At 40.9% G+C, this 17,360-nt stretch overlaps 3 protein-coding genes across 21 annotated transcripts in view; 1 reads left to right on the top strand and 2 right to left on the bottom strand.

Annotated features, from left to right (window-relative positions):
* The window catches only part of ALG5 (ALG5 dolichyl-phosphate beta-glucosyltransferase), a 28,159-nt gene extending 19,910 nt beyond the window's left edge, over positions 1-8,249 (bottom strand). For 2 of the 5 annotated variants that reach the window (XM_040267055.1, XM_040267060.1), the window contains exons 1-5: positions 7,058-7,502; positions 2,935-3,106; positions 2,523-2,569; positions 2,120-2,188; positions 1,490-1,582 (exon numbers count right to left, since the gene is read on the bottom strand). In XM_040267055.1, coding sequence (XP_040122989.1) covers positions 1,490-1,582; positions 2,120-2,188; positions 2,523-2,569; positions 2,935-3,106; positions 7,058-7,123 — 447 coding nt within the window. In that variant the 5' untranslated portion in view covers positions 7,124-7,502. Of the gene's footprint in view, positions 1-1,489; positions 1,583-2,119; positions 2,189-2,522; positions 2,570-2,934; positions 3,107-4,882; positions 5,012-7,057; positions 7,503-7,888 lie in introns of those variants that run through there. The other 3 variants (XM_040267061.1, XM_040267057.1, XM_040267056.1) reach the window with 2 other exon arrangements.
* A 252-nt stretch (positions 8,250-8,501) lies between these two features.
* On the top strand, positions 8,502-16,316 carry EXOSC8 (exosome component 8). 2 transcript variants are annotated; one of them, XM_040267053.1, is made up of 11 exons: positions 8,502-8,535; positions 9,818-9,854; positions 10,088-10,151; positions 11,140-11,213; positions 12,993-13,038; positions 13,749-13,854; positions 13,939-13,984; positions 14,724-14,820; positions 15,397-15,517; positions 15,724-15,830; positions 16,101-16,316. In XM_040267053.1, the coding sequence occupies exons 1-11, from the start codon at positions 8,519-8,521 to the stop codon at positions 16,214-16,216; spliced, it is 831 nt and encodes a 276-aa protein (XP_040122987.1). In that variant the 5' UTR covers positions 8,502-8,518; the 3' UTR covers positions 16,217-16,316. The 2 variants fall into 2 exon arrangements, with proteins under 2 accessions (XP_040122987.1, XP_040122988.1); XM_040267054.1 differs by lacking the exons at positions 10,088-10,151; positions 11,140-11,213.
* The window catches only part of SUPT20H (SPT20 homolog, SAGA complex component), a 35,932-nt gene continuing 34,797 nt past the window's right edge, over positions 16,226-17,360 (bottom strand). For 11 of the 14 annotated variants that reach the window (XM_040267041.1, XM_040267039.1, XM_040267038.1 and 8 more), the window contains one exon: positions 16,226-16,737. In XM_040267041.1, coding sequence (XP_040122975.1) covers positions 16,600-16,737 — 138 coding nt within the window. In that variant the 3' untranslated portion in view covers positions 16,226-16,599. The remainder of the gene's footprint in view (positions 16,738-17,360) is intronic. The other 3 variants (XM_040267052.1, XM_040267046.1, XM_040267047.1) reach the window with 1 other exon arrangement.

The following is a 17,360-nucleotide window of genomic DNA, read 5'->3' as shown; positions in this document are numbered from 1 at the left end:
GCAATTTGTTCTGCTTTACTTAAAATATCCAAGAAAGAAATATTAGGTATGACATGGCAGGAGGCCAAAGTCCCCTGAAAACAATTGATAAGATCATTCCAGAAGTATCCAGTGTCTACTTCATGATTTTAAAAACTTTGTGAGGTCATACTACTAATACCTTTGAAAATATCAAGATGAGAAAATAGATTTGGATAAAGATACGCTGCATCAGTAAGAATAAAAATGTAAAATACCTACTATAAATATTATACCTGTATTATGTAAGTACAGTGGCACTTAACAGGGACCAGGGCCTCCTTAGAGGAGTATATGGAGAAGATATTTGTGGAGAGATTGAACAAACAAAATACAGACAGCTTTGCTGTGAAATGCATCGTAACATGACAGAACTTTGGTACTTTTTACTATGGGATCTAAAATATTTAAAATTAATTGTTCAATAAACAAATGTAGAATGCCACTAAAATTTAGAGTGTGGATATATTCAAATATTACTTTAGGCATCTGACACTTAGCAAACTTATGCCACTCAATTGTGAACTGATCAATCTTTGGGCAGAATATGGTCCCACCAGTGCATATTTCACACAGAAACTATGCATCAACTCTTAATGTCACGGTGCATTTGAGTGAAGACATTGTTTCTTAAGTGTAAATATACTGTCACTTAACAGTGTGCCTATAGATAAGACGCACATATACAAATCTAGGGGGCTTCCTCAGTAGCTCAGCTGGAAGAACTGCCTGCAATGCAGGAGATCCCAGTTTGGTCCCTGGGTCGGGAAGATCCCCTGGAGGAGGGCATGGCAACCCACTCCAGTATTCTTGCCTGAAGAACTCCATGGACAGGGGAGGCTGGTGGGCTACAATCCATGGGATCGCAAAGAGCTGGAACATGACTAAGTGACTAAGCACAGCACAGCACATACAAGTCTCGACAGAAATTTGATCATCTATTCTACACCATTAAGCCACTTATTGGTAAATGTGATGTCTTTTTATCATACTCATTAGAATATGGGTGAAAAAGCAGAAATAAAAAGTTGTATTTAACATCTGAACATCATATATTAAGTTTTTGAAAAGAGAAACACTACAAGGCACAAAATCTGTAGCTATACGTTTGAGATTTAAAAAATGATAATAATAAAGGAGTAACTCAGTGATACACGACAGGGGGTTTCTTGAATGTGGGCGACCCTTCTGATTCTACCACTGAGGGCCTCCACCTCACTGCTAGATCAAGATGAATACTTCCTTCCGAATCACCCAGCACATCATAGCTATGGCATGATATTTTCTTTTTATTATGATCACATTATATATACATATATGTAAGAAGTTATTAAAAGCAATTTACCAGCCTTATTTGAAAGGGTGATATTTAACCACCAAGTTGCAGAATATACATGTGCTGTAATCGACAAAAGAGGCTATTCAAAATACCTTCATATTTCAGATAAAAATGTTGAAATCAGGTTATTACCATCCTAATCGCTCCGCCCTTTCCACGGTTCTTCACCAGCGTTATCACTCGCACTTTGTCACTTCCGTATTTCTGGCAGTATTTAAAAGCTACCTGTCAAATTACATAAAAGTCAGAATTAAAACCAATTTGAATTCCAAGACAGTAACAGAAACTGGCTTTCTGATTTTGGCTTAAACACTTGATATTCTAGTTGCTGCCTCTTTGTGACCGGGTGACACCCACAGCGGGTTCTGGTGGCCTAGAGAAGCTGCTGAATTCCTGGGGCCAAGATCCGAGCCTGACTGCTGAGGTCACAGCTCCCTTTCCTGCAGAGGAGACACCAGAACAGGCAGTGGCTGTCTCTTTTTTCTTGACTCCTCTGCCTAAGCTACAGAGCTTCTAGAAAAAATAAAAATAAAAGCCACGTGCTCCTTGACTGTTACACATTTGTGACTGGGTTCCCAGAACTGCTTAAAGACCTGTTTACTTATCAGCAGCCGACTTTACTCCCCAGAGAAGCTGTCTGTATCCTATACCATTTCCCCCAAATCTCCTCGGATTCCTCACTCTCAGCAGAGAGTCCCACCAGACTTGTCCTCTTCTGAGTATTCAACCTCTTTCTCTCTGCTGGCTCCTCAGCAGACTTACCTTTGAAGTCTGGTCTTTGCTGCCATCGTCAACTATTATCACCTCATAAGTGAAGGTGGGATCTTGTTTCTGCAAAAAGCAAAAATAAAATACCACTATTCGGCATGGCTGACGTCAAGAATTCTAATCAAGTTGTAAGGAAGCTAAAAAAGCACCTAGTGTTTTTTTACTGTTTATGTGTATAAATATGAATATAAATTTAAGTGTACAAAGCACACTTGCAGAATGTAACTGTACAAAGTGTATAATGTGTAAAAAGGCCAAGGCAACAGGATGAGCACAGAGGCCAGGGCTGTGATAGCCCGAGAATGGCCGGCACCACCTCTCATCGCGGATCCAGCCTGGGGTCCACAGCTTGGTGACCCGTTCTAGGATTAATTAGACATCAGATAAAACATGATACCTGTCTGTCTTCCAGATAACCCAGAGCTTCATCCATCATTACAGGCACTTAAAGAAAATAATAATAATAAATATATATATATACACACACACATATATAAATTGCTTTTGAAAATCACTTTGTCCCAGCACACAGTGTATGTATCAAAGAAGCCTAACTAACTAAGCCCTCCCGGGCTGTCCCCCCAGAGGCTATTTCTATCTGGAACATCTGTCTTCTGGTCCCCTCTCGCTCATCCCTTTTCTTCAACACTTCAGCCTCAGACTGGACGCTCCTTTCTCGTCTAATCCACAACCACCAACCGTGCACACTCTCTACAGCCCACAAGTATCAAGGCTCTGGCCAAGTCCAGACTTTCGATTTCCTTTTCTTCCCAAACTACCCCTTACCAGAAGAATCAAGGAGGGCTTACACCGTTTCTCTTCATTGTATGAAGGCACGACCACAGAAAGCTGTTTGGTAGGTGAGTCCAGAATGCTGGGTAAGGCTTCTCTCTGGCCCCTGGCATTTAAGAAGAACTTCTCTTCTTCATGTCGGTGAAGGTGTGGCATCTTTGTAGCAGTTATAAATGCAACGAGGGAAATCTAAAAGCAGATATGTTAATAAGAGGTTATATTGTGGTAACCTTTCAAAACATGTGTTATGTTAGAAGAGGGGCTTCCCTGGTGGCTTGGATGGTAAAGAATCTGCCTGCAATGCATGGGACCTGAGTTTGACCCCTGGGTCGGGAAGATCCCCTGGAGGAGGGCATGGCAACCCACTCCAGTATTCTTGCCTGGAGAATCCGACGGATAGAGGAGCCTGGCGGGCCACAGTCCATGGGGTCGCAGAGTCAGACATGACTGAGTGACTCACAGTTACATTAGAATTCATCGTTTACATGATGCTTCCCCCGTGAGGTGAAACATTTACTGTTTTTAGTCCATTAACAATGGTCTGGAGGTGACTTCAAAACTCCGACCCTTCGCCTCGTCTTCTAAACTGATTACTATTGCCCTTTCTTCCCTAAGGTACTAATGCCCCAGCAGGCTCTCTGTGTCCTGTCATGCCCCAGGCTTCTGTCATCTCAGATCTAAGAAGGAACAGTCACTACGGAAGTGACATCTACCCCGAGATACCCTGAACCCCAATCCCTTGCCCCACTCCTCCCAGAGCCTCTGTGACAAAGGGAGAGCCTGTGGGCGAGGGCAGACCTCTCACTCAGGACCAGGCTGACCCAGGGTTGCAAGGAAAGCGTTTGCCAGCCCCAGAACAAGGACAAAAAAGCTGAGGAATATATACTCATCCCAGACTTCAGAACACAGAATTTTTTGGAGTCAAGTATCAAATTTGGAGCCTGTAGGCAGTATGAACTGCTAACATTACATAGCCCTCTTCCAGATTCACTAGAGAGCTGGCTTTGGAAATAACCATTCTTTGTAGCACTGTTTCTACTGATATACTTTCTGCTTTCAAAATAATCAACCTACCAACTTTTGGACTGCAATTCACTTGTAATTCAATGGCCATTTATAACATCCCACTGGAAACATACTGAAATTGAATGTGCTTCTGATTAGCATGAGTATGAAGGCAGTGTTTAGTCAAGGCTATGGTTTTTCCAGTGGTCATGTATGGATGCAAGAGTTGGACTGTGAAGAAAGCTGAGCACCGAAGAATTGATGCTTTTGAACTGTGGTGTTGGAGAAGACTCTTGAGAGTCCCCTTGGACTGCAAGGAGATCCAACCAGTCCATTCTGAAGGAGATCAGCCCTGGGTGTTCTTCGGAAGGAATGATGCTAAAGCTGAAACTCCAGTACTTTGGCCACCTCATGCGAAGAGTTGACTCATTGGAAAAGACTCTGATGCTGGGAGGGATTGGGGGCAGGAGAAGGGGATGACAGAGGATGAGATGGCTGGATGGCATCACCGACTTAATGGACGTGAGTCTGAGTGAACTCCGGGAGATGGTGATGGACAGGGAGCTCTGGCGTGCTGCGATTCATGGGGTCGCAAGGAGTCAGACACGACTGAGCAAATGAACTGAACTGAACTGAACTGAACTGAACTGAAGGCAGTGTGCCGCCTAGTGGTTAAAGAGTTCCTGCTCTGTACTCCAAGCAACCAGATTGTGGTTACTAAATTCAATTTCCTACTAAAAGTAACCAGTGCTCCTAAGAGAAATGGCTGCTTCAAGTGGGGTAGCAGTCAGGCTAGGAAGCCACAAACATAATGCCAAAGTAGCCAGCTTGACTGGGTCCGATTTGACAGGGAATAATTGAAGCTTCAAAAAGAATAACTAGTGCAGTGTATCAAACCACAGGAAAAACTGTATATCAGGGGTTCGTAATGATACTGAAAATAAGAAATTAATTAATCACCTTTGTAAGAAGCCAGGGAACCATCTCATTATTTTCAAAACTTGCCTTTTATCTTTACCTTTTAAAATATGAAAAGTATTTCAGGGAAACTGAATAGCTGCGGATGATTTTTTTCATTACAAAATTCGAGGTAATGCGTGAAGCAACGATACAATTACAATATTCCACTCTGCAACCCCCAGTGAAACAGTGGATTTAGGCAGTGATCATCAATGGCTGCTAAAACCATTAGGTTAATGACAAACTTAATGATTGGTGGGTCAAGCCAGTAACTCCTGAAGCTGTGAATCCCACTAGACACCAAAGAAAATCAGTCATCACATGCTTCTTGATACAACACAAAAGGAGTAATCAGCACCATTCACACACTTCTCTTGATTAAAACTCAAATATGGATTTCATCAAATTGCAGCTGTAACCAGCAGTTCACAGGAAATTCAGGGGACAGAGTAAAATGTTAAAAGTTACCTAAGGGATGCAGTTAGTAAAATCCATATTGTGAGAAATTCTACAGAACAAATGACTGCTTATGAAACACAAGAAAAAAAAAAGAGGAGAAATTTTTAAGAGACTTGAGACAAACGATCTAGTGCTAAGTGTGTGTGGATACTGAATGAAACAAACCAGTTATACAAATACAAACCAGTTACACTAATAAAAAGGCATTTGAACCAACAGTGTATTTTAAATCACTTAACAACATTAAACTTAAAACTGCGATAACCTTATTGTGATTATGTTTTTAGAAGGGGGTCCTAACTTCAGAGAAAAATGCTTAACATTTACAGATTAAATGTGATGTCTTGGATTTGCTTCAAAATTAATTCAGAAAAGAAGTGGTAAAGAGACAGTGCAGAGATTATATATGAAACAAGACTGATGTGTTCTGTGCTCCTGCTCTGGCATCTAAAAAAACAAAGTTCCACTAGTTGGGTGACATTTGCCTCCATGAATCCATGTTTCCAACATCAGCTTCCTCACCAGTCAAGGAAAACTAATGATAACATTTCTGTCAGTTGCTGTTTTAAAGATTAAAAGAGATAATCCTGGTTGAAAGCTGAATACACTACCCAACATAATGGAAGTATTCAATAAACGGAAGCTCTTATAACCACTTTGAGCTACTAGGATCAAAAACTTTTAGTACAACCTCATGAAGAACACATTTAACAGAGTCAACACAAGACAGATTCAACCTAGGATTCTGTCAAACTCTGCCCCACCAAAACCCTGAAAAACAACAACAACAAATCTCCATATCCTACTAAGGGAAAAACAGACCTCTTCACTCACGCAGACACAAACACTAAACATGTCAGGATACATTGCTTGTTCTCTATCTAAACTACCTCTAAGCTGTAAATTCTGAGAAGCTGGCCCAGTGGCCTCCCTGGCAATGCTACCTGGGCTGCTAACCTCAACGTCAAGGAAGCGGAAATCTCTCCCTTTACTAACTAAATGGCGGGCCCATCCCAAATTATATGGGAGAAAGTTCACTCGGCTAATTTTCTACTACTTATGGATCAAGAAGTGTTACAATGTTTCTGTGTTTCCACAGAAGTGGCAAAGAAAATCTGAGTTTGAATAACACTGTACAGTTTCGTGCAGATGCAGTGAACTTAGGGTGCTGAATTCTGGGACATAACGACCCCCAACCATACGGTAACACCAGGCCTGGACCAGCTTGGTCTTCCTGGTCCGCTGATTTATCTGCTCTGCTAATAGCTGGCTTTGGTCAGTGCGGTCACCACTTTCCATTTGCTTAACTATACCAGGAAACAGAGTGTCTAGAGAGCACACATTTTCTGGGGAGGTGCTCAGGATCTCCCCGGGTAGGGCCAGAACTGCAGACCCGGGAGGAAGTCTTGGAGAGGTCAGGGCTGAGAAGGCGGATGGGCAGAAGGTCCGGGAACCAGGGGACTAAGAGAAGACGGGGTGGGCATGTCCCAGTGAACGCAAGTGCTAGGTTCTGGGCACGCAGGGAGAAGGAGCTCCAAAATAAAAATGAAGAACTGAAGGAAAGGGGGTGTGAAATTCTGGGGTCTAGGCTTGGGGAAGCGTGGTGCAAGGACACGTCAAAGAGCGGACAGCTAGGAGGAGAGGATGCCTGGGGGGCCGCGCCTCCAGGAGCGCAGTGAGCCCAGGTCCGCGACTGTCCCCAACCCCTCTCCTCACCAGAATCAGGGCCGCGGCGGCCAGCACCACGCCGAGCCCCGCCAGCTGCAGCAAGAGCGGAGCCATCCTCCATGCCGGGCCGCCAGCCGCCCTATCCCGCGTTTACACACACGCGGAAATGCGGCCGCGCAGCCCCGCCTCCTGCCCGCAGAGAGGCCACGCCAGCTGGGCGCCCGCCGCCCACAGCGCCACCTCGCGGCCAGACCCGGTCACGCCCGGGGACCCGCGCTGCCCACAGCGCCACCGCGTGACGAGACGAAGACTATGTTGTGTGCGAGCGGCTCTGTTCAAACGAAGTAGGGTTGTCAGAATCAGCAAGGAGAAATAAACGGATGTCCACTTAAATTGAATTTCAGATAGCAACGGATCGGTTTTCAACAGCATTATTAAAATATAACACACACTCAAAGTTCACCCATTTAAGAGCTTTTTGTTATATTAACTTTGAAAAACTGATAAAATTTCCCATTTTAACCAGTTTATATGCCTACTACAGGGACACTGATTGCATTCACAGCTTCCTGCAACCATCACTACCGTCTATTTCTAAAACTTTCCCAGTTCTCCCCCAGCTTCTGGTAACAACTAATAACATGAACAATTTTGCGTGTACTCTTTGTTCACCTGACATTCAAATCAAATCGGATGCCCTGCGTTTTATCAGCAACCCTTTCTAGGAAGGAGGGGGAGTGGAGGTTTTGAGCCACGACACAGTCTACAACGAAAGTTGTTTCTTTGGAGCCCACTCTTGGCAGCTGCGTAATGTAACCTGATGTGATAACCAGCGCACAGAATTTTTAAATTTTCGGTGCTCTGGCAGGAGGCTTTCACCTGGAAGAAGGCAAGCCCAGGGCTCAGTCTAAGGAGGACGGGGAAAGAACGCGGAAACATTGGAATAATGCTCCACGCTCAACACTTGATTCTTTGCTATAACGTCGGTTTTCTCTGAAACTTTTGAATGGTGGGCTTCCCTGGTGGTTCAGTGATAAAGAATCCGCCTTCAATGCAGAAGACACAGGAGACATGGGTTCCACTCCTGGTTTGGGAAGATCTTCGCACTTTAGTATTCTTGCCTGGAGAATTCCAAGGACAGAAGAGGCTGGTGGGTTATAGTCCATCTGGTCGCTAAGTCTGATTCTACAGAAGAGACTAAGCACGCACGCTCGAACTATTAAACTGTTTCTAAACAAACATTCATGACTTCCGTAAGAGCCGATTCGCCAAAAACGTCAGGGTCAAGAAAACCTAAAGGGGCGACTGGCTAGGGGTGGCCGAAGCGAAGCCATGCGGGAAACCACCCTCACCTCTTCTACCTCTACTCGGGTCCATACAACCCTGCCTTCTACATATCAGGTAGCAGAATCAGTGTTGAAATTGCTGAAGCGAAACAGCAGCGCGGGCCGGAGGGGCGGTGCTACGCAGGCGCAGGCGCGGGCGCAGGCGCAGATCCGCGGGCGGAAGATGGCGGCTGGGTTCAAGTGAGTGCGGTCGGCTGGCGGGCGCGAGCTTGTAGTCTAGCGGTCGGCGGCTACTCTACCCTTGGGATTTTCTCATCGGGAGGCCACGCCACCTGGTTCCCATTTGTTTCCACCGCAGAAGCAGACGTTGGGCGGGAGAACTGAAGGTGGTCGTAGTGAAGGGAAAGGGCGCGTCTTCTCCCCAGTGATAGGAAGTACTGTGTTGAGCCGGTACCCGCCGCGAGCGCGAGGCTTGGTGTGTAGTGGACTTTGCTGCCCAGGAGAGACACTTGTAATCTTGTAAAAAGCGTTACTTCAAAGCCTCAGGGAGCCCTGCTTTCCGTGCCCAGTAGTTTGTGTGTAAAAGCATTCTGCCTCGTTAGAAAGGTTTTCCTTCAGCGTTTTCGGTGCTGCTCTCTGGGGAAGGCTATAGCTTTTCGTTCTGAGTCCAGTTTTAAATGGATGAAATAGGATTCCAAAGGAAACCAGTTATATTGAAACGACCATGTATTTGTATAAACTCCGGGTTTTTGACACAGTGAAATATCTGTTTTGAAATTAACTTTCTTAGATAAGGCCTAGTGGGAAGTCTAAAGTAACTCCTGAAATTCGAAGTAACGATACGTCTTACACTTACCTTAAAGTAAAGTCGCTCAGTCGTGTCCTACTCTGCAGGTCCCATGGACTGTAGCCTATCAGGCTCCTCCATCCATGGGATTTGCCAGGCAAGAGCGCTGGAGTGGATTGCCATTTTCTTCTCCAGGGGATCTTCCCGACCCAGGAATCGAACCTGGGTCTCCCGCATTGCGGGCAGACGCTTTACCGACCTTAGGTAACTATAAAGTAAAAACGAAAACATTTCATCTGTGGTTGTTAAAGTCGCAGGTACGGCTAATATTATAGTGGTTTATTGCCTATGCTCGTAATCGAAGAATATGCTAAATTTAAGTCGGGGTAGTGAAAATAAATACGTAATTTTTTTTCCCTACTAACGAAGTATTCCTGCTTCAAAGTATGAGTGATGCACACCTGGATTCATTCTCTTTTTAAAGAGGCCTAGGGTTTTGGTCTCCATCCTTATACTTGTTTAAAGCAGAATTAAAATCAGTCTTCGAGTGTGATTGTTATTGCAAAAGTAGCTACTTTTTATAATTAACAACATGTGGCAACATAAACTAGAATTCATAACAGAAACTTAGTTACAAATTTTGGAGATTTCTGCTCCATCACCCCACTATTAAGATTGTGTTTCTGGATTTATATTGATTTATAATTTATCTCATATTTTTCACATGTCTTTCAGAACTGTGGAACCTCTGGAGTATTACAGGAGATTTCTGGTAAGTAAAGGTGATTATGTGATGCCTTTTGATAATGATATCATATGCTTTTTTCATAAATACAAGTGTTAATCATTATGTTATTCACATAATGTTCTAAGTATACTTCAGTTTTTAAAAGACAATTTTAAAGTAATACAGATTAATTTATTTGAATTAATGAGGTTCAGTGTTTTCCCTGGTCTGTGTAAGATCTACACGTAGCTGTAATCTACTTTCATATATTTATTTAGAAAGAGAATTGCCGTCCTGATGGAAGAGAACTTGGTGAATTCAGAACCACAACTGTCAACGTAGGTGAGAGTACTTTGAGTTCTAAAAGAATGTTGAAGTTGCTTCAGTTCTGAAAATAGAATTTTTTTCTTAATAGCAACTTTTTATTTGTAGAGTTTTTTTTAACTCACTCTCCTCTCACTAGTGGGCTTCCCAAATGTTTCGGTGCATAAAGAAGCTACCTGCAATGCAGGAGACAGGTTTGATCCTTGGGTGGGGAAGATCCCCAGGGGAAGGAAATAGCATCCCACTCCAGTATTCTTGCCTGGAAAATCCCATAGACAGAGGAACCTGGCAGGCTACAGTCCATGGGGTCACAAAAGAGTCATACGACTGAGCAGCTAAGCATATCCTTTCAGTTTTTATGTTCATATTTAATTTTAAAGTAACTCTGAAGTGTTTTCTCCCTTCAAAAGTTGTAAGGTTTGGTTTCCTTCTATATCTTACATTATTAAATCTTCTGTTGCAAACATGGAATTTTCCAATTTTACCCATATGACATTCCCAGGTTTTAGCCTCTGAGCCATTTAAACAGTGTTTCAGACAAATTCTACCAGGTCTAAGGGATTACAGCGATTTTTCTGTCAAGAGATTTTAATTTTTATAACAGCCCTGTGATTAAATGACAAATGATTCACTCAAAATCAAGAAAATGAATAATTCCCGAACAATTCGGTTGACCCTTAAACAGTAAGGGGGTTAGGAGCACTGACCTTCACAGAGTTGAAAATCCGAGTATCATCTTACTGTTATGGATTGGCACTCCCTATCCAAGGTTCAGCATCCTTAGATTCAACCAACTGTGGATCATGTAGTACTGTGGAAGTATGTTTTGAAAATAATCTTTGTATAAGTGGACCAGTATAGTTCAAGCCCATGTTATTCAAGGGTCAGCTGTAATTTTACAAAGACTCAAGCAAGGAGAAAATTTTCATGGACAACTTAGATATTTAGAGATAAAAATCATACGTAAAAGAAGAAAACTTTTTCATTTTTTAAAAATACTTTTCAGGTTCGATCGGTACTGCAGATGGTTCTTCTTTAGTGAAGCTGGGAAATACTACAGTAATTTGTGGAATTAAAGCGGTAGGTTTAATATACTTATTACCAAATTTGAGTTACTAAGTTAGCTTCATATACTTATTAGATTATAATATACATCTATAATTCTACTGTTGATTGGGCAGTCAGGTGTTTTAGTATTTGTTTTCATTTCCCAAGTTTTAACCTTTGAGTTTTAGATAATACAACCCAAGTTTAATGACTTAATTTGTGAACATTTGCAAATCTGCTGAAACAATTTTTAAAAAAATCCTCACTGCCTTTAATTTTTAAAGAATTTGGCTGTAATTTGAGAAATTTTAAGATGTTTTTGGTGACATATTTTTATCCAGTGATGGCATTTAATCTGTGCAAATGTGTAGAAAATTGCTCAAAAGTTTGAGGGAGTAATAGCTACCATTTACTGAGTTCTTGCTGTTTCTAGTACCTTATGTTGGGTACTTTCAGAATTGCCCAGTTTAATCATGAGAAACGCTGGGCTGGAAGAAGCACAAGCTGGAATCAAGATTGCCGGGAGAAATATCAATAACCTCAGATATGCAGATGACACCACCCTTATGGCAGAAAGTGGAGAGGAACTAAAAAGCCTCTTCATGAAAGTGAAAGAGGAGAGTGAAAAAGTTGGCTTAAAGCTCAACATTCAGAAAACAAAGATCATGGCATCTGGTCCCATCACTTCATGGCAAATAGATGGGGAAACAGTGGAAACAGTGTCAGACTTTATTTTTTGGGTCTCCAAAATCACTGCAGATGGTGATTGCAGCCATGAAATTAAAAGACACTTACTCCTTGGAAGGAAAGTTATGACAAACCTAAATAGCAAATTAAAAAAGCAGAGACATTACTTTGCCAACAAAGGTCCATCTAGTAAAAGCTATGGTTTTTCCACTGGTCACGTATGGATGTGAGTTGGACTGTGAAGAAAGCTGAGCGCTGAAGAATTGATGCTTTTGAACTGTGGTGTTGGAGAAGACTCTTGAGAGTCCCTTGGACTGCAAGGAGATCCAGCCAGTCCATCCTAAAGGAGATTAGTCCTGGGTATTCATTGGAAGGACTGATGCTGAAGCTGAAACTCCCAATACTTTGGCCACCTCAAGCGAAGAGTTGACTTATTGGAAAAGACCCTGATGCTAGGAGGGATTAGGGGCAGGAGGAGGAGAAGGGGACGACAGAGGAGGAGATGGCTGGATGGCATCACCAACTTGATGAACATCAGTTTGGCTAAACTCTGGGACTTGGTGATGGACAGGGAGGCCTGGCATACTGCAGTTCATGGGGTTGCAGTCAGACATGACTGAGCAACTGAATGGAACTGAATCCTCTGAAGAATCACTGGAAATTTTTCTCTCCAAATACTTCAGTATAAGCTGACTCCAAAGTCTCTGCTTGACTACACTGAGCTCTGAGTTAGTCTAAGTTGAGATTCTTCTTCAGTAAAGGTGGGATGACATTTCACAAGACTTGCCAGTTTAGGGGCTTAATATTGTCTCATTTGAGGTTGGGGTTTAAATTCAGTTTCTTGGCTACTGAGTAAGAAGAGAGGTGGGGCAGAACTTTTAAGAACCTCCGGTCATTTTGCTGAGGTGCACTAGTCAGCTTTGCCATACTGCCTTCTTGCCTTGCAGAGCTAGTGGGAGTGGTGCTGATCTCTCCAGAGCCCCTGACCCACCTTCCCAGGCACAGTGGATGCTCATGATGTTGCTAATTAGCTAAGATGGTCTTTGGTAGAGCCTTCCTTGACTGATTGCTGCCTTCACAATTCTCTAGTAGCTTCTTTCATAGGAAACGTTTGTATGCTTCTAGGAATTTGGAGCACCACCAACAGATGCCCCTGATAAAGGATATGTTGGTAAGTTAAACGGTTTTGTAATTTTTTAATAAATAATACTATAGTTAAGTCTTAGTGGGTGAATTGAAAATTATTCAGAAGCTTCAGACAGTCCTGAAAAGTTTGATGTATGTTAGAAGATAGTGTAAATTAAGTTAAATAATCCTGTGAAATATTGAAATTGTTAAAAGAAGACAGTATAACAGCAAGGTACAGAATTTTTTAAATACCTTTGTCAAACTTGTTTTGACCAGTTTATACAGGTGTCATCAACTATCAACCTTTGACTCTTAGGCAAAGGGCTGTAATTGCAAACTTCTATTTCCATAAACACTTCTTTTATACCACTGTGATTTTCTTTTTCTTAATTTGGACCATCCTTTCTTTATGGTGGGAACCAACATTTTAAAAATGCAGAACAGCTAGTATGATTAGTGATGCTATATACTGTTACAGATTAGGGTACTTTGAAAGAAACCTAAAAACTTTTGTGAATAATTTACAATTGAAGGAAGTCTTAAATGCTTGGGGTGCTGTGTAGTGGTGTATTATTTTTGTGCAGAGAAAGTCAGAAAATGTAAATTTTATCTAAGCCTAAAATTTTCACAAAAAATGGAAAAGAATGTAATTGATGTGTTTTATAATGCTTTCCACTTGCCTTTACAGTGGATAACGCCTTTAAAACTAAACCAGAGGTGAAATTTGGTTCACAGCTGCAGTGTTTCTTTCAGTTCCTAACGTGGATCTATCACCTCTGTGTTCGTGGAGATTTCGGTCTGGCCCTCCTGGAGAAGAGGCCCAAGTGGCCAGCCAGTTCATTGCAGATGTCATTGAAAAGTAAGATTATCATGATAAAGTCTGACTGTCATTCATTTTAGAGTTTTTGAACATTTGTTTACTGTGCTCTGTCTTTAAATCAAGTTCACAGATAATTCAGAAAGAAGACTTATGCATCTCTTCAGGAAAGGTAAGAGGGAGTAAAGAAGCTGTGAGTTTTTATTAATTCTGAAGTGTTTTGGGGGGTGGGGAAAATTAAAAAAAAAACACTACCCTTAAATACAGATCTCTTTGTTTCTAGATGGAATTGAAAAAAAAAAATCACTCCTACTCTGTAACTATCTAGATAAACTGTAGTTCACCAAAAAAAACCAGTAAATTTTGATTATGTCATCTTTTAAGCTGATGTAATCTTTTTTCAACTAATAATGCAGTCATTTAAAATTTTTTTCCAGCAGAAAGTTAGTATCTGGTCAGCTAACATGTGTTTAAGGTGAATCCACATTATAAATTTCAAGTCTGTTTGAAAACTTTGAACTACATTGACAAGTACCTAGAGGCTTTTCATGTTTCATTATATTGATTTATTAAGCAGTGTAAGACCTAAAAATTTCATATATTAAGGTTTCTGTGGTAAAATACATTTCGAACCTCATCTGTGCTTTTCAGAAGCAATTCCCTCATCTGCTAATTTAGCAGGAAGAATGGAAATTCCTTCTACATGTGTAGCTCCCTTGAGGGGAAATGGAGATGTTCACTTGTCAGCTTTTACCAAACTTGCTCAGTTTTTTACTTTATAAAGGTGAATTTTTTCTTAAGGTTTTGCCTCCAAAGTTGATTGTTTAACCAAGGATGTGGTTTGTGAATAGAAACAAATACCACATTATACCCATCAGAAAGCTTTAATTTCTTTGTCAACTCTGTTTTAGCTTGCTTGGGTTTTGTACTGTGATCTTATTTGCCTCAACCACGATGGAAACATTTTGGATGCTTGTACTTTTGCTCTGTTAGCAGCTTTAAAAAATGGTAAGCAACTTTAATAAAAGGGAATATTCCTACTTACATGCTAGTGTTCCATTTTGGTAAAATTTTCTAAAGGTTTTTGTGAGGATTTACCTATCCACGTTTCTAAATTAAAGAAAAACAATGTTTATATCCACCATATTTACTTTAATTGTTCTGTTTTTTAAGTAATACTTCTGCTACTGTATAGCATATGGAACTCTGCTTAGTGTTAATGTGGAAGCCTGGCTGGGAGGGGGACTTGGGGGAAAATGGATACATGTATATGTATGGCCGAGTCCCTTCCCTTTCACCTGAAACTGTGCCAACATTGTTTGTTAACTGGCTACGTGTGCGTGAGTGCCAAGTCTTTTCAGTCGTGTCCAACTCGGTGCAGCCCGGCAGGCTCCTCTGGGATTCTCCAGGCAAGAATACTGGAGAGGGTTGCCATGCCCTCCTATACCCCAATACAAAATAAAGTTTAAAACAAAAAAATACTTCTCGACAAGTTTAAACAGAGGGAAAAGTAAATTAACCAAGCATAGAATGCCCTGTTTAATTGGAGTGAGAAACTGACTTTACATATTTGCCTTTTTGTAGTACAGTTGCCTGAAGTTACTATAAATGAAGAAACTGCTTTAGCAGAAGTTAATTTAAAGAAGAAAAGTTATTTGAATGTTAGAACTCATCCAGTCGCAACTTCCTTTGCTGTGTTTGATGAGTAAGTTAATCACAAGGTTGCGTATCTAACTGAAGGGCAAAGATTCTTCGAGTTGAATTCTCAGTTTGCTACCGGCTTTTCTGCTTTCTGCTGGTTCTGTCTAGCACCCACCTAAGCTAAAATGCAGGTAGTCAGTTTAACTCACTTTTCTAAAATAAAACTTGTCTCATGGGTTGATAATGGATTCCTTTTTATTTTAAAAATAGCACTCTGCTTATAGTTGATCCTACTGAAGAGGAGGAACATCTGGCGACTGGAACCCTAACAGTTGTAATGGACGAGGAAGGCAGGCTCTGTTGTCTTCACAAACCAGGCATGCACTTTCCTTCCATCTTAGTACTGAACATGTAGTGAAAACGCAGAGCTTCTTTACATTAGGGAGGGCCAAATGGAATGTGGGAGGTTTTATTTACTTAAGATGCCTTGCATCTTCTATGTCAGTGGTTCTTAAACTTCAAGAGGTCTTGTTAACACATACCTACAAATCTTGAGACTATATCACTGGTTTGTGTTATTCAAATTTTGTTTTATAACTTGGCATGATGTAGGTCATGTAAGAGTAAGTGTTGGTACAATTTTTCAGGTGGAAGTGGACTGACTGGAGCTAAACTTCAAGACTGTATGAGCCGAGCAGTTACAAGACACAAAGAAGTAAAAAAACTGATGGATGAAGTATTTAAGAGTATGAAACCCAAATGAGCAACCACATTTTCAAAACAGATTTGTAAAAACTGTATTTGTTATACTGTGCACAAACCTTTTATACTAAATAAATACCAAACTACATTCTTTTGAAAGATGTTTCTAGTATTTCTCAGGTCACTTCTGTATTATGTACAGTGAAACCATTTTTAAGAAACAGTGACTTGGGCAAACCAACCCTAATGGTTTGTTAAACCATCTCCCTGTTTTTATTTAAAAATTATTTGTTTTTATTTAAAAATCAAACTTCTGTATAAAGTTTGTATGTCTAGCAATGTAAAATACTGACAAATTTTAAAAAACAAATGAAGTAGAAACTCCAAATCCTTTTGATTCAATGCTCGTTAAGTTTTTAAAAAGAAAGGAAAACTATTCAAGACTCAGAATTTTGGAGTGGTTGGCGTGCCTCTCTTCATTTTACTTTTTGACTGGCTGCCTGTATGCCGATGTCGATGTAGCTGAGCTGTTTGTGCTGCTGCTGCTGCCATAGCCATTTGATGCTGCAAGAATCGTAACTGCTGCAAACAGGGAAAAAAAAATCTAGTTAGGTTAAATGTAGGTAGGTATGGAAAGATGATTTTCCTGAGAGTGATGAGAACAACAAAACTGAAAGGGAGAGAGCACCAAGATAACAAAAAGGGACTATACCACATCGAGACAATGCACAGTCAAACAGCACCAGTGGTACAGAAGCCTGCTGAGGGCTTTAAAGACAGGGCTTTTTAAACTTTAGAAGAAGCTCTGTTACTTTGCCTGGCCAGTCTATATTGCAGTAACTCAGCAACTTCAGTTACCATTGTGTTGTATGATAATTTATAGCAGTATAAAACCACCCTGCAAATTAAAGATAGTCAAGTATACTATTCTGACTTCTAAGAATGGAATAACACTTTTCTAAAACAGGACAATTTACAAATAGGAACACTGGTATACTTGCCTTTTTCTGCAGTACAGTATTAAGAAGTTAACCATTGGCACTTAAAACGATTTCAAAATATAAAGGAATCTAAAAATGTATGTTAATGTGCCACCAGCACTTCATGAAAGATTTTAAATTAGGCAGAGAATATGACTTAAATGTACAAAATATATGCAGTGCTCCAAGTTGACTCGCTAAAGTTGTTGGATTTTTAAATAAATT

Source organism: Oryx dammah, unplaced genomic scaffold (assembly GCF_014754425.2).
Source record: "Oryx dammah isolate SB20612 unplaced genomic scaffold, SCBI_Odam_1.1 HiC_scaffold_24, whole genome shotgun sequence".
Taxonomy (NCBI): domain Eukaryota; kingdom Metazoa; phylum Chordata; class Mammalia; order Artiodactyla; family Bovidae; genus Oryx; species Oryx dammah.
The sequence above is the reverse complement of the archived record's forward strand: the minus strand, read 5'-3'. Positions and strand labels throughout refer to the sequence as shown.